The sequence below is a fragment of the Gymnoscopelus braueri genome (genome assembly GCF_963280865.1).
Source record: "Gymnoscopelus braueri genome assembly, chromosome: 2".
Taxonomy (NCBI): Eukaryota; Metazoa; Chordata; class Actinopteri; order Myctophiformes; family Myctophidae; genus Gymnoscopelus; species Gymnoscopelus braueri.
This window is the reverse complement of record NC_137604.1, coordinates 38,540,871-38,557,668: the sequence shown is the minus strand read 5'-3', so window position 1 is coordinate 38,557,668 and position 16,798 is coordinate 38,540,871. Positions and strand designations below refer to the sequence as shown.

General features: G+C 43.5%; 1 protein-coding gene across 1 annotated transcript in view; it reads right to left on the bottom strand.

Moving 5' to 3' along the window:
• Positions 1-255: 255 nt before the first annotated feature.
• The window catches only part of mxd4 (MAX dimerization protein 4), a 37,808-nt gene continuing 21,265 nt past the window's right edge, over positions 256-16,798 (bottom strand). Inside the window, exons 4-6 of the mRNA XM_080414575.1 lie at positions 10,995-11,109; positions 8,782-8,944; positions 256-6,930 (exon numbers count right to left, since the gene is read on the bottom strand). Of these exons, the coding sequence (XP_080270701.1) occupies positions 6,731-6,930; positions 8,782-8,944; positions 10,995-11,109 (478 nt within the window). The 3' untranslated portion in view covers positions 256-6,730. The remainder of the gene's footprint in view (positions 6,931-8,781; positions 8,945-10,994; positions 11,110-16,798) is intronic.

The following is a 16,798-nucleotide window of genomic DNA, read 5'->3' as shown; positions in this document are numbered from 1 at the left end:
TCGTCATTTCATATTCTATGCTGTTGCTGGGAGGACAAATTATAAACATCCCAATGTATATTTCATAGAACTAAATTAGTTATTATTGTACAACAAAGTATATACTAGGCTAAACTCTGGACAACAAATGGGTTAGTGCAAGAATCAGTGTATGACATGATGGGTGGGGCAGTGTTGATCCTCTGAATATGCCCAGTTGGAAAAAGCTGTAATTTCCACTGACATAAACGTAATAACGAGGCCGCGACAACTGTATGTATAAAACATTTTTAATTATATTACAATGAAAGAATACACAATACCTTCAAGTGTTTGCAGCACCAGGTACTTAAGTGTATACACACGCTCACACACACGAAACAGAACAAAACAAGAACTTATATAATATAACACATCTTCTGAATGCATATTACACATCCGCAAAAAAATTAAAAGGAACATATATTCACAGGTCTCTGGCACAGAACTCTCCCCTATGATTCGGCAGGCCAAATGGATCATATTTCATCACACATCCTGTGGTGCATTAACAGTAAAAATGCCAATAGTAATACAAGGTGTTACATCACTGTATATGAGCACCATATGTTGCAGGGTGTCTAGGTCAAGTGGTGACATTAACATCATGTTTACTATGCCACAGGTCATTGTTTGACTAAATGTAACCCATTTGGCTTTCCATTCTACAACACACAGCACTGTATGCTAGCTTAACTGCTATTACAAGTACCCGATCACCACTGCAAATTCCTGCTGCTACCACCCTCCCACCAAAAAGGGGCATTTCACCCGTAACACATGAGCTGTACTTTTGTCTCTGCCTTCAGGGTAATTCATTCTCCAAGAGAGGCATTGGCCTCGGACTGCCGGTTTTGATTTGGGTTGGAGCTGTGTGTCCTCCTGATGACACCACTGAGAGGATATATTCAAATGAGAAACTTTGAATCAACTCTCAGGACCAAGTTTAGTTAGTGCAAGATGGTTTGTGGCTTTTGTGGGATAATTGTGCATGATTTTCTTGCAGAGTTTTAAGTGAAATGCCCCTTTAATCTCAATCTGGTCCCTATGTCTCTGTTTATCAGATGTCCATGAACCATTGTGGCTTTGAGTGTGTGCTAAAACACACACCAGTATGATAGATCCAATGGGCTCTTCCCATGCCAACACAAAATGGCAACAAGAGAAGTTGAGTATCTCCAATGTAGAGGAGACAGAGGCCCTCTTCTACAACTACAATCACTCTTCATGCTGGCAGGAAGGAAGAATGAAAGAAAAAGAAAGAAAGAAAAAGAACAGGGAGGACTGGGGTTTTAGGAATACTTGGTGAATATCTTCACCAAGTATTCCTGTATATCTTCATGTACTGATAAAAAAAATATGCCCCCCTCCTTAACAATGTAAGTCACAGAAAATCTAAATGACTTGTTATTTGGCAGGAACAACAATGAATTGGAACGTCGTCACATTTTATGGGAATAGCGGAGGGAGGACTTGGGACATAAATTTGTATCCAGTTTCTACTATGTTCTACTCTTATTCTTCTGTATTTTGAGTGGGGTTTCTGTTTGAGCTGTGACGTCTCTTTCCTAAAATACATCCAGTCTTCTTTTGTCTCAGTTTGTGCTTCAATCTTACTTCACCTAAAACCCAAGAGACCCTGTATGCCTGCTGTTTTCACCTCGCAACATGCTGAGGTTTTGTGCTCTTTAGAGAACTCACACTGTCCAGTAAATCTCATGTGTGACAGAAAAATAAAAGCAAAGAGATCGGCCCTTCTCTGCCCTCACACAGTGAGAATCCATAGTCCGCTGAACCCTTCCCAGTCTTTTGGACACATTTTAAGGTTTGAATTGCATTGGGATGTTTCTTTTTTCCCATAAGTCGTCCTGTGTATTTGACTGAAACGGGCATAGCAACAGGTTTAATTCTCTCTAGCTCAATGGGTAGAGCACTGGGTAAGTTTCCCAGCTCAATAGGGGAGTACATGGCATTAGCTGCCAGGATGGCATTGCTACTGAGGCAAACCATGCAAAAAGAATAATAATAATAATTATAAATATTATTATTATTATGCAGCTGTGGTAATGTAAGGCGCTTTAGATAAAAATGTCTTACATCCACTATCGCAGTCACTCATTATGGTACAATCTCTGGTATAAAGCAAAATAAAGATGATTTTTGTTGTTTTCAAGGCACATCATTAAAATAGAAAGAAACGCTATAACCACAATGTCCAGCAGACAAACAACACCACCCATCTGCAGCCAACCCCCTCAGAAAATGCCACTTAATCCTGTATGTGTGCTTATAGGTACAGTATGTGCAGTTTTCAGTAATGTCACAATGAAAAAAAACCAAATTAGAATCTCATATGTGGCCCTGCTTTTAATCTCCATTCATTAGGTCCTTTGCACACCACCTTTTTTACATTTGGCATTAACACGTGCCCTCTGTGATCAGATTGAATTTGTATCCAGGTGTAAAAGTATAAATGTAATCCGGCTACATAATACTTTTTCTTAACACTTTTTTTTTTTCTTTTTTCTTTTTTCTTTTCATAGCCCAAATCATACTTAAACGTGATCTGGATACAAGATGCCTATTAATGCCAGGTGTAAAAGAGGCCTTACGTTTTGTTTTCCTGATGGGAGGTTCTGTGCAAGAGAATTTAGTCATTTTTTAATTTACCTGTTTTACTCAGTTTTCCGTTTAACCAATAAAATAAAAGAGAACATTTTCTTTGCTACTACAACACTCATGTACAAAACCTTGACATGAATGTAAACTGTCAATGAGCACAAAAAGAAAAAACAGCTTTTTTTTTTTCAAGAACGTTATTCTTTTTTTTGTTTCTCATCGCTCCTCCTTCAGTGTATGGAGAGAGTGCAGATCAGGAGAGGTAAAATTCATCCAGAGAGAAACGTGAGGAAAAAAATGCAGAAAACGAATTGGTCACCGAAAAAAAAGAAAAAGAAATGCACCACGGAGTCAAAAAAAAAAAACAGTAAAATAAAGCAAAACACCTGCTTGGGTAGAAAATCCCACACCCTCTTAGAAAGCACAAGACGGTTGTATTGCTATTGTCTCAACACGCCCCCCCTGATCAAACCGAGGGAGGACATGTTTATTTTTTGAACACTATCTTTTTTTGTCTATTTTTAGGGAGGTGTCACCGAGAGTTAGTGATGAGAGAACACCTTGAGCTGCCATCAAAATTGGGATTCTTCTTTTAACATCACTTCTCTCTAGGTGACCATCCCTCCATCCCCCCCACCCCAAAAAAAACTAAAATCTAAATGTTTTACAACCGCATAATTGTCAAAGAAGAACAAGGGATAGCGCCGCCACGATGAGAACAGAACAGAAGGAGAATAAAATAGCTTTGAGCCAGTCTGATTGAAGTTTGAACCCCTGCCCTCCATTTGGTGACCGTTTTGGGAAGCAAATGGAAGCTGCCATGTTTGGAGGGAAGGAGGTTTTGTTCTTGTTTGTAAGTCATAGCTGAACATCAGACTGGCTGGCAGGTACGCAGTTAGGGCAGTGGGGGGGGGGGGGGGGGCTGGGGAAGTGCCAGAGACCTTGGGGAGGGGGGCTTTTATTAGTTCTTCACGTGCCCCCATGTACAATGTACATTACACTGTCCTCCATCTTTCCTTTGCCATGGCGGATGGAGTGGGGTTGAGAGTCAAAGCGTGCTCGTCGGCTCTCTGCCTGGAGAGCCAGAGGAGGAGGAGGAGGAGGTGGACGAGGGGGGGACCCACTGGGGGTTTGGGGGTATCGCCAAGGGGTGTGTGTTGCTGGTCGCCCCTGAGGGGTGGAGTTTGGCGACCTGATCACGTATGGAGGGATACAGAGAGAGGGATGCTGGGAGGAGGAGGAGGGGAGGGGAGGGAGGGTTGGGGGGATCAGCATGGAGGGAGGGTCGAGGGGCGCACGACAACAGTCAGTCGCCAAGGCCTACACCCAAGGCACAAATGGAGAGGGGGAGAACAGTCAGGGGGGGGTGTAAGGGAAGGGGGGGGTGGGCAGTGTTACGAGGTCCGGTGCCCTCTGACTACAACGCCACCTCTTGGCCTAACCCCCCCCCACCCCTGTTCTCCCACTCTCGACAAGCTTGGCCTCCTCTCCGTCTTGTCTGTCTCTCATATACATATATATTTATATATTTATAGATATACTCTTCTTTTTTGTCTTTTCATTTAGGAAAAATATAATACAAAACATTTTAATAGAAGAAATATAGACTACGCTGGCTAAAATCACTTTCAGTGATACTTACTTTTTGTAACGTCTTTTTTAAGCCTTTTGTCTTTTTTTGGGGGGTCAGACCTTCGCCCTTCAACGGACCTTGGCCCCTTTATATATTTATACATTTTTCTGAAGAGTCAGGTTGGATTGCCAAGCTCTAAGGAGTGCTTTAAAGAGGTTTGAGACCTACCTAACGATAATCACATGTTCAGAGAGCAAAAGACATGCCTCCTCCGTCGATAGAACATCTACTGTGCACGGCATCGCTAACAACATTACTCTGTTAGTTGACACATACGATGAATATATTGCATCAGTCAATGCCTTGGGGAGCTCCAGAAGCGAGTAACAGAACAGCAGAGAGGAGAGGATAAAACAGCAGTGAAGTTAAAAGAAATGAAAGAACTACTGCAAGTTGATTAGTTTCCTTGACAGCTAATGAAAGCAGTCTCTACACAGAGAGCAAACCATTAGAGCTGGCCTTTCTTTTTTTTTCATCATCAATTTGTTGTTTTTACCCCACTTCTACAGCTTTGACTTGTTCATGAGGACGTGGAAGTTGAATGCAGACACACAAGGAACACACACACACACACACACACTAGTTGTAAAAAGTAACAAATATTGGGAGAGATAATCGGGGTGTGATGGCACTGAGGTAGAAGAGACAGACCTGCTTGTTAAGTAGAAAGAGGAATTTACCCTTTTTCATTAATCTCTCCCTTCTTCTAGTGCCATAATGCTCTAGCTATACCACGTGGAAGAGATAGAAGGCAATGCAGCCATTATGGGGAAGACGTCTACATTGTTTACATTGTGGTCTTCAACCGAAATGCCAGAATCATATAAAAAATAAGCTTTGAGAAAGCCTTTAGCTTCCCATGATTACTGCTACATCAATTCGCTACTGAAAAAAAGAAAAAAGAAAAGTTAAAACAAGAAAAAAAAAAAAACATATTTAAAGATTCTGGGCAATCCATTTCCACGGTAATAGAGGTTTTCAACTAGGCTTTAGGATTGAGGCGAGCCCTCAATCACACAGTAGGGTAGTATAGTGTAGTGGTCACATAATAAAATCCGTTTTCATTTATCTCGTTAAATTAACAGCGAGGATTTTACTGTGCAGTAGTGCAGAGCAGTGGTTAGAGAACCCTCACTGGAACATCACTGTCCCATTATGTCCTTTCTTTCATCCATTTTATCCTGCTCTGTGATGTTTTTGGTGATCTGGCTAAAAAGCCATTGGTATCATTTATATTTTGGTCATAAACTGTCATGTAGTATATTGGTATTAATGTGCTGGGCGATATGAACATAATCAAATATCACAGTATTTTTTACCAAATACCTCAATATCGATATTGTGATGATATCATATTGTGAATTTGTGACAATAATTATTATTTTCTTGTAAAACTTTTCAAAAATGGCAAAAATAGCAGATCTATATGCATCGTGATGAGTTGTGAGCTTATATATCTTCTATTTCTACTATTTCTGAAAAATTATTTACATTTTTTAAAGTATAAAATAGGGCTTGAGTGATAAAATCACTTATGCCATATCACAACATTATGATATCCAGCTAGTCTCGTATCATAGTATCGATATAATATTGATATTTGCCCAGCCCTAATTGTAAGGTTCAGGTTGGTTCAAGCTAACCCCTAGTGGCCTAATAGTTAGAGAGTTCAACACAACTCCCAACAGCCAGTGTCTTCCAGCAAGATGTCGACGCCCCAGCCTGCTCACTGCTCTGGTTTTAGAGTGTTAAGAATGTCAATGTGTGTAAACAGTACAGTAAATGTAGACGGATGGAGATAGCGTTCTGCAGGCCCACTGAACACGTTCCAAAGCCTGCAGAGGTGCTTTGCCCTCTCTATCACAAATTTGTGTGTGTGTTGCATTCAAATACAGTATACGTGGAGACCATGAGCTTATTAGTTGTGGTTAGTTAGCTACGTCTCTCTCCCACACAAGAAGCAACCGGTCCCCATTAACAAGCCAAAGCTCTCCACCACAACACAAACAACGTTCCCCAGATCCAAAACAAAAAAAGCAACAACTTCTACTCTACTTTCAAAGCCTGCGGCAACAGCGTTAGGTAAGTGGGTGGGGGTCGGGATGGGTTTTGGGGGGCAATGTGGGGAGTGAGGTAGGGTCAACAGTGGTCTAGGAGGGTCGAGGATGGGGGGGGTCAGACAGGAAGGATGCCACAGAATGGAAATCCCATCTGCTTCCCAGAAGGGCAGATGGGGTGGACGAGGGGGACGGGACGGGGACGGGGGTGGGTGTGGGTCAGAGGTCAGGTACTGTAGGGGGAGGTACAGTAGGGGCTTTAGGCTTTAATGAACCATCCAACAAGCCGGTGTGGAAGTTAGGGCATGATGAGTCAAAGGAATGGCTTTGGGGTGTTGGTGGTGGAGGAGAGGAAAGCATGGGTTTGAGTGGTGGTGGGGTTTGGGTGGAGCCCCCAGCGTCCTTAGCAGTGGTGCGGCTGCAGTCTGTGGGAATGCGTGGCGGTGGTGTAGCCACTGCCGTCGCTGGAGCTGCTCTGCAGACTGTAGTGGTCTTCCTCTTCCTCCTCCTCCTCGCCGTCGACGTCGCTGATGCTGCCGTCCAGGCTGTCTGCCTCCCCGGGGTTGAACTCCATGCCCTCCATGCCCTCGATGTCCACCAGATCTGTACACACACAAAATACAGTATGTCATGGCAGTGCCACTCCACATCGGGCCCACAAGTTGACAACACCCTTAGCTGTGAACTTAGGGTTGGGCTATACATCGATATTATATCGATATTGTGATATAATACTAGATGCCGTCTGGGATTTTGGATAATTATCGTGGTATCGTGATATGACATGAGCGTTGCCTTTTCCTGGTTTCAATCTCTTAAGCCCCATTTTATACTTTCAGCATTTAAAAAAATTGCTGTGTGTTCTGTTGTGAGCTTGTAGATCGGTTATTTTCAGCACAGATATTAAGTGTAAAGCAAAAACAGGAGGGGGCCTAGTAGCGCCCTTTGGATATCCGGTCTGACCGGTCAAGTAAGTATAGGGTTTAAGTGGTTATGTCCTACATACATCGTATGACAGAAAGCAAAAGTCGCCAAATTGCAAGCTCACACTGCATCGCATCGCGATTTTAAACCTTGTGAAGTCTGTACAGCTTGTAGCCTAACGTTTGTTTTCTTAGCTGTGGTGTGATAAAGAACTTTACAAAGGCATGAGACTTCACAGCCATGGTATACTGTACTTTACTATATCACGGTCATCAGCCAATAAGATGCATGATATTTCAGAAATCTGTTTTATAAATCCAACTATGTAAACCCAGGCTGAACTCCACACCTCTGAAGTTCACGCGCACGCACACACACACACACACACACACACACACACACACACACACACACACACACACACACACACACACACACACACACACACACACACACACACACACACACACACACACACACAAACGCGTGCGCGCTCACGCATGTCCAGTACACGGGAAAACATGGCGTATATGCCTAAGGCTGAAAGCATGAGAGTGAAAGTAGGCTTCAGGCAACTGTTAAACTCTGTGTAAACACGCTGATCTTTCTGTTACCTCTACTAATCCCCCTCCATTGACAAACAACTATGTCTGTATTTACTTACCACCTAGAGTGTTGTTAGCTGTCCTAGGCCAGGGGTTCAGTGTGTGTGTGTGTGTGTGTGTGTGTGTGTGTGTGTGTGTGTGTGTGTGTGTGTGTGTGTGTGTGTGTGTGTGTGTGTGTGTGTGTGTGTGTGTGTGTGTGTGTGTGTGTGTGTGTGTGTGTGTGTGTGTGTGTGTGTGTGTGTGAGTGCGTGCGTGCGTGTGTCAGGGGTGGGGTGGTGGTTTGTACTTTCATGCATTGCTCGAGGGCACCCCAGCAGTTATTTGCTCTCCCTACTTTTCTGCAGGACAGAACGTCCCTGCTTTTCTCACCTCTAGAGTACTGCTGCCCCAACGAGGGTCAGGTGGCTGTGGCTGGAATCAATACACACTTGACCTTTGAGCTCTGGGTTATGACCTGCCGATAAAGGCCGAGGCTGAGCAGGAGAGTGTGGCGTTCCACAGGGCTCAGCAGATCTCTCTCATAATAACTAGGACCCTATGAATATCCTTGTTTTTTTTTTTTATCTGCCTATCTAATTAAAGGCAAGCTAAATAAGACTGGACTGTCCAATCCCCTTAAAAAAACCAATCCTTGGTATCAATGTGTGGTCAAATGTTTTGATTACAAATCACTGATTACACAGACTCCCTCCGTACATGACACGTAGACAAACGCTGTTTGATGACTGTGTACATAATTAGTGATAAGAGGTAGATGTAATTGGCCATTTTGCTCTTACGTCATACTCAAAGAGAGGGGTTTGAGTATGACATAAGAGCAAAATGGCTGCTGTGTGAATATGGTCGTTGAAGTGCAATTTAATCTCAATTCTACAGTATCGTGCCTTATCCAGTGGCACATTGCATTGGTGTATAGTTACAGTACCTTGTTCAGAGTCTGTGGATATGACAGATCCCATGCTGTCGGTACGGGTGCGCTCCACTCCCCCGGACACGGAGAGCTGCTCTAGGCGACGCTTGAGGTAACGGTGCTCTCGCTGCAGTTGCTCCTTCACATTTACAGCCTTCCTGTCCTGCTCCTCAAGTTTCTAAACAGAGACGGAGAGACAGGCGCGTGAGAATACTTGAAGTCTCACTACCCAGATCCATGCTCCACACTGCGTGTGCATATTCATGCACACATTTTCACACACACACACACACACACACACACACACACACACACACACACACACACACACACACACACACACACACACACACACACACACACACAAGCATGGATGTGTGTGTCAATGAGAATCTTTGCAGGATCCAAAGAAACACTTGGTTTTGGGGTAATTTTAGTTTACAGTGGAGGAAACATAATCTGCTTGGGACAGGCAGATGAATTGAGAAATGTCATGACAGCGAGAGCTTTACGTCTTGAGTGTGTGTATTACAACAAATACATTTCCAACACAGGATGCGGATTTAGGTAATTTCAGTTTACAGTAAAAGAAACTGCAACAATTTCTTGGGATCTGGTAGTGACGTGATGATATTACTGTAAGACAGGAGGAGTTAAGTCTAAAGCGTCCAAGCAGAGGATGTGTTGTAAACAGGAAATTAAGGGTTAAAACTAAATGACTGTTGTATTTTTTTTCCATCCACCACACGGCAACACACCCACTCTCTCTCTCACACACACACACACACACACACACACACACACACACACACACACACACACACACACACACACACACACACACACACACACACACACACACACACACACACACACACACACACACACAAGCTGTATGCAAACGTTTGTAAATAAATGATGCTGTACCATGATTGTGGCTATAACCTCTTGAGGATTTCATTTTTTTTAAACAGGCCTGTCGCTAGTAGACAGTTAATTTATTCTACACACGCAGTTGTTCCATGTAAGACAGTTGAGCCATGAAATAAAATGGCCTGAAGCTTCAGTGTGAGAGACACATACACACACACTACACAAAATGATCTTGTGTAAGACTTAAGTCAGATGACATCATGACTGATGTCATACCAGTGTGGTTCTTTTAAGTTCTTAAAGGGGAATTTCACCATAAAATCGAAGCAGTTCAGTGATTCGGCATGTAATAAACTCATATGTACTGTACTGTAGCCGCCAAAAAGATTTTTTCGTTAGTCTAGAGTTAATGAGAGTGAATACTTTGAATTTGTTCACCCCATAATGAGAAAACTCATTGAAATTGCAGAAAGAAAAAAAACAAACAAGAAAAGGCATTGCCTCACTGGCAGACATTGTTAGTAACATAGACAATGACTTCAGCCTTCTAGGAATCCATATCAAAACACAACTATGAAATCGAACCTCAAATGAACACTCTAGATTTAACTGTGTACAAACAATAGTTGTAGTTGGTGGATGAAGAACAAAAACACAGTTCACGTACTGTACAATCAGAACGGTACATCTTAAACTTGAAGTTGCTAACCAACTAATTCGCTTTGAACTCTCCTGCTGTGTACAGTACATTCTTCTGCCCACATTGTCCTCTTGCGTGTCACTGAGTCTATATGAGCTGCAGAGGTTAATGAACCGCGGAGAGGGAGTTAGGCCAAAGTAAACCTCAATCCCAATTATCCCCCACCACTTATCTGAGCATCAGCCAAATGTACAGCAGCAAACCCCTACCCTTCCATATCTCAGTGAACGGACTTATCACTTGTGAGAGCAGCGCGGGTGATGTTCTTTTCATTTTTTCAAAACTCTCCTTTCTCTCACGCCAGCCAGTCCCCGAACAGCTCTGATCGAAAGATTAGAGAATGTTTTTCCTATTCCTTTGAAAGACAGCAAGAAAATATGAGAGAGAGAGAGAGAGAGAGAGAGAGAGAGAGAGAGAGAGAGAGAGAGAGAAAGCATGAGACTGAACAAGTACTGCACAGTATGTGCTAGGCAGTGGACGGATTGTGTGTGTGTGTGTGTGTGTGTGTGTGTGTGTGTGTGTGTGTGTGTGTGTGTGTGTGTGTGTGTGTGTGTGTGTGTGTGTGTGTGTGTGTGTGTGTGTGTGTGTGTGTGTGTGTGTGCGTGTTGGGGGACACACACACAGAGTGACAGTGAATTTCATGTGTTGATGGTACCTTGATGTGCATCTTGGCGCGTTTGAGCAGGCTCAGTGTGGTGTGTCTATTGCTGTCTGGACCCAGCGGTACCAGCTTCTTCAGTTGCTCCAAGTACAGCCGCAGTTTGGCACGTCTGCAGAAACAAAAAGTACAGCGAGGCACAGTGTGAGTCAGCAAACTCCACAGGAGAGAGGAAGAGTCCTTTTTTTTTAAAGTTACGTTTCAGTCCTATCTTCCTCCCCCCCCCCCTTTCCTTCATTGAAAGAAGCAGACACTTCATTGGCTTCATTTGAGGTGCTGGTTTTGGGGCATCGACAGCGAGAGGCCAGCTCTCAATTTGGTGAACGTGGGGTCAGAGTGATGAGAGGGGTGCAGGGATGAGGCACTTTGGAGCTGTTAGCTGCTGCAAAACCCACATTCACATCCCTGTAAGGAGTCATCCTTGTCCATTTGCAAGTCCAATACCCCTCCTCATGCAGAACAAAAGGCAGAGGCGGCTTGTTATATCAGAGCAGGGACATTTACATCTGGATTCATCAACAAAGACCCCTCGTATCGCGTTTGAACTCCCACATAAAGCCTTTACCCACACACGCTTTAAAAGGTCTCACGCAAGCATACACATTCTGTGTGCACAACACAAAACAGACACCTACAGTACACACACACGTTTAACATGCACACATTTCAACAACAGTTTAATAAGCCTTTCAAACAGCCATGCAAGTTTGCACGAGCAAGAGCATTGATGTCATGTCCTTTCTATCACATTACATAAGCTTCCTGAAAGGCGTTCCCTTCCCTGCATGTGACAACAGGACAGCCGAGGTACTGGCTCATGAAGCCAGCGCTTGTGCTAACGAACCTCCTTAATTAATTTGAAAGGGGCGAGTGAAAAGGCTTGTGAGACATCAAACCCCACCATCACAATGAAATATGATGTACAGCCATGAACACAGGCCAAGTATTTAGAAACAGCCATGGAACAAAGACAAAGCCGTGGTTATATGAGTAGCCTTTGATGTGCCTGTGGATATTGTAGTTGTTATGCTACAATGAATCCAGCCAGTGCAGTTTGTCCCTGTGGCACAGCTTTTTGAGCTATCTCAAGAGAAAAACTATATTCATACCTTTATGCACAATGACTCCTAAAAGGGTGATTCATGAATCATACTTAGTTGTGTGGGGGTGTCGAGCACCGAAAACAGCACATCTCCAAGCTCACAACTGGTCACGGTGCACCCACACAGTAAAATGATCAGTGTTAATTTAACCCATGTACAACCACTGTCCTGTTGTAGTTGTAGTGGAACTCCACTGTAGCAGCTAATGAGTTTTATATGCCTTGCTTATCAGCAAGGCATATAACACCTCATCAGTAGGCATTGAAGGAGGGAACACTTTACTCCTTCGTTCCCCCACGTTTTTGTTGAAAATACATGTTTTTTTGTCAAGTGACACTGTCAAAAGGCTCATTCACCAAAGTATGAGTGACATACTGACCCGGATAATGTTGGCGCACCACCCTGTCTCTCTGCCCGTTTGGTTTATTTACTCCAGGCCTCATCCGTGCTTCTCAGCAAAACAACGGCCACCAACACGCTGCCCACAAAGCCGATGGGAGAATCCTTAAAGCCACACTCATCGCGTGCCAAAGTTATACCGTTGGCTGCTGTCACTGGTTTGCCTGGCATTTGGACAGAAACCACTCACCCAGGAAAACCGTCTTCCGCAGCAACACCCAAAAGGACGGCACCCATATTCCACAAGTACTGTCAACAACTAAGCGAGCAAGTTGCACCGCTTGAAGGTACAATTACAGATGTCTGCCAAATGATAGCAATGATGGAGCTTTATGTTTTTAATCTCTTCCTGGATATATGCTTTTTATTTAGATTTTAGGCTTGTGGTTAGGGTTCGGGTTAGCCATTTTTTGAGCATGTGGCTACAGATTTTAGATTCATATTTAGACACTGGCAATCTTCCAGAGCAATTTACAGAATAGCACGGAAAAGCTTGAATTACGAGATCAGCAATGTTACGAGGAACCAATAGTAAAGAGTACAAGAGCCATGGGGTCCAGACAATATTTCTGCATTACACATAGAAATGCTCAGAGTCCAAAAGACTGCTCCACTAGAGCCCAGAAGAATCAACAAACAGTCCACTATTCCTTTTCATGGAGATTTATCTCTAGGGTTCAGTCCACGGGTGCCTCAACAATCTACTGAGATGAAGTGAAAAGAAAAGAGTTGACCTCTTGAGCCCTAGAACCCTATTTCTGGGGTTAGCCCACAATAGCAGATCTACAAGCTCACAACAGCACGTTGCGCCTTGGAGATTTTTACCTTTGTCTTTCTCTGGCCATAATTTTGACATAAATGTCTTTCAATCGTATATGCTTATTGGCCCTACAATGGCAAGCAACTTCCATTATAGGACAGACAGTCACATTCTGTGTTTTAAATGTCAAAGCAACTAAATACCCTCAAATGGAACTAAATTATATACACAGTAAAATCCTCAGTGTTCATTTATCCATTTCTCTTGAGAGTGTACAAATGTGGGTCCATTTGGTTACATTTGTACTGTATGCTCTCATAGTTGTTTTTATTTTTTTGTGTAATATCCCCTTCTGCAACCTCAATTCTTTTTTTGCAGGACAGAAGATACACTTAAGTCCTGTTTCTTAGTTTCACTACACATTACAGTCATTGATCTTCACATATTGAGTTTTTCATTGTGACTAGCCCTGCTATTCTCTTGGCAGGCTCAAGCTGAACAGTAAACAAGCTCAAACAATGCAAGGCCTCCCCTGGCCTGGCGCTCTCATAAACCTAATGACACATGTGACTGAAACTAGCAGCACACATAGCCTAACAGAGTACACACATTAAACAAACGTACATGCAGTCATACACACACAGGCCTTTTCCTCTTTGGTTGTCTTTTTCTGGGGTGTTGGCTGTGTTTTGCAGTGAAAGTAAGACCCTCTCCCCCCATTCCCTCTTCCTTTGTTCCACACAGAGCTCAGCCCAAGCCCAGACAGCCTGTGGGCAGCCAGGGAGAGACCATAAGAGGACGAGACTCGTCTTCTCGCTAACCACTTAAACCCTGTGTATACTTAGTAAACTAATACTTGGTTGACCGCAGTCGGCTCTGAACTTGGTCCTATCTTTTTTCTCTTTGCACCAAATCTCTTCGCTGAAAATAGCTGATCTACAAGCTCAAAACGCGTCGCGACGCTGACCTTGTGCATCAGCTATTTTTGGTGTATGTTCCCCCCAGAATAGGGATGCTAGGGTTCAAGTGGCTAAACATTACTGTCCCAGCGCCTGTCTTCATTTATAGTATGGTCCCACAAAGACCCACAGCAGTGGGTCAACTGCTGTGGGTCAACAACTACTTTACTGTTGATTAAAGGTTAAAGGTCATTAATAGGATTTCTAGATAGATCATATTATCAGAAACTATTATAACACAATACATTATGTTGTTGCTGTCAAGCTGAAACCTTGTATCTCCATATTACAACTATTAGTTTTTTCATAAATGAAAGGACATACAAGGTTTCCGCCCGACAGCGACGATATGCAATACGGCAATAGTATACGGTGCTGACGCTTGACGATGGAGGTTCTCGGTTTCACTAGCTCACACATAACCCGTTTTCACATGACCAAAGTGAAGGAAGTACGTTCGTTTTTCGGCTGTTTATTTTTAGCCTATTTTTAATTGCGGCTACGGGGAGGGAAAAAAGTGCACAAATTGCACAAATGCACATTTCTATAAAAAGGTTGAGAGAAGCAGAAAGCTAACTTTTCTACCTCTCGCAGGTGCAGGGGAAGGGACAGGCATTTCCCCCCAGCAAGAGGGCCGTGTGAAAGTGCTCTGTCTCTTTTCATTCCCACTTGTCCCGAGGGATGCAACCCTCCACCCCCTCTACACACACACACACACACACACACACACACACACACACACACACACACACACGCTATTCCTACTCCGCCAACACTAACACCCCGCCAATGGAAAACAAATGTCTTTAGAGGATGATGACGCGGACAAGGAGGGGTTGGGACCAAACCTTCAACCCAACCAAAGCATTTTCTTTTGAACACTTACGTGTTGCTGTTTTTAAAGCAAATACTACAGCACTTTAAATTTCATAGAGCAACTTTCACTTATAGTTGAGTAATATTTGGCAAGGAGTTTCTATACTTTGACTCAAGTACTGGGGTTGAGTACTTTGTCCGCCATTGGTCCCCAGCCACAGCCTCACGAAGGGGGTTGGACACAGGCCAACCAGGAAGTGGACAGGAAGGAGATGGTGGTCCGTGCAAGGAGAGGGACCGCTGTTGTTTTGATTTTGGGGAGGGCAGCAGGGTCTGATGGATTTCTCCCTGGTTGGAAAAAAGGGCCCTTTGAGAGGTGCAGTGTGCTCAGCTGTGCTAAGAGGGGCAGTGCTCCACAAGCACAAGCACACACACACACACACACACACACACACACACACACACACACACACACACACACACACACACACACACACACACACACACACACACACACACACACACACACACACACACACACACACACACACACACACACACACACACACACACACACACACACACACACACACACACACACACCAAAGGGGGAAGCTTGAGCCAATCACTGATCATCTTGAGCACCTCTCTCTCTGTGAAAAACTAAATCAAGGCGTTTCTCTAAATGCTTCCTCTGGATTTCCTTTAAAAAAATGTCATTTACTATAATTATTTACTTGCTATTTATTAGTCCAAGTCTGTAGTGATGTTCCCTGTATACCTATACACGTCTGAGACACAGACAGAGTGAAAGAAAGATTCGTGAACAGGCAAAGCATGCCTTATTTTTTATCATTGTGCACACAGAGATTATAGATTACAGAGACAAGATGTGAGACAAAAAAAGACGTCTCCAGATAAGAGATTGTATGGCTCAGGCTTTGTTAATCCATCAGAAATTGAGACTGATCATCACAATTAGACTAATGACCAGGTTCATGACGAAAATAATCTGGACAATGTTTTCCTTTGGAAGTAATAGTACAGCCCTATATGTGTGTCAGTGGGGCTGGACCTGTTGTTCTGTCACTTTAAATGACTGGCTCTACAGACCTGGCACAGTGTCCCAGACTGCACGTGTTCTCTGGGCTGAACATGCACGCGCACGCTACGCTTACACACACACACACACACACACACACACACACACACACACACACACACACACACACACACACACACACACACACACACACACACACACACACACACACACACACACACACACACACACACACACACACACACACACACACACACACTCTCTCTCTCTCTCTCATTCACTCACGTTTGTTATTCCTAAGCTTGGGCCCGTGGTCACGCAATGTTTATCAGATTGCCTGAAACAGCCATGTGAAAACACCTCTCCACACCAACATGAGTCCTGTCTGTGTACATGATTTGAAAAGGAGGTCTGAGACAGTTCACATTGTTCCCAGCTCCGCACGTTGCTGAATCACCGTGCATTTTTTTCCACTGGCTTGAAAATAGGACAAGCTTTTATATTTTTGTCTTATAATGAGCAAACAGTCTCTCGACGTCCTTTCAGCATCAGGACACTTTTTACGAACAAAGTAAACAAGTGGCAACATTACAACCCCAACTTAACCGTGACTCTTAAAAAAATCCTATCAATAAATTTGCCTTCATGCTTGCAGTACAAATTTGACAAAACAACAGCCCTCACGCAAATGTGCCTGTGAA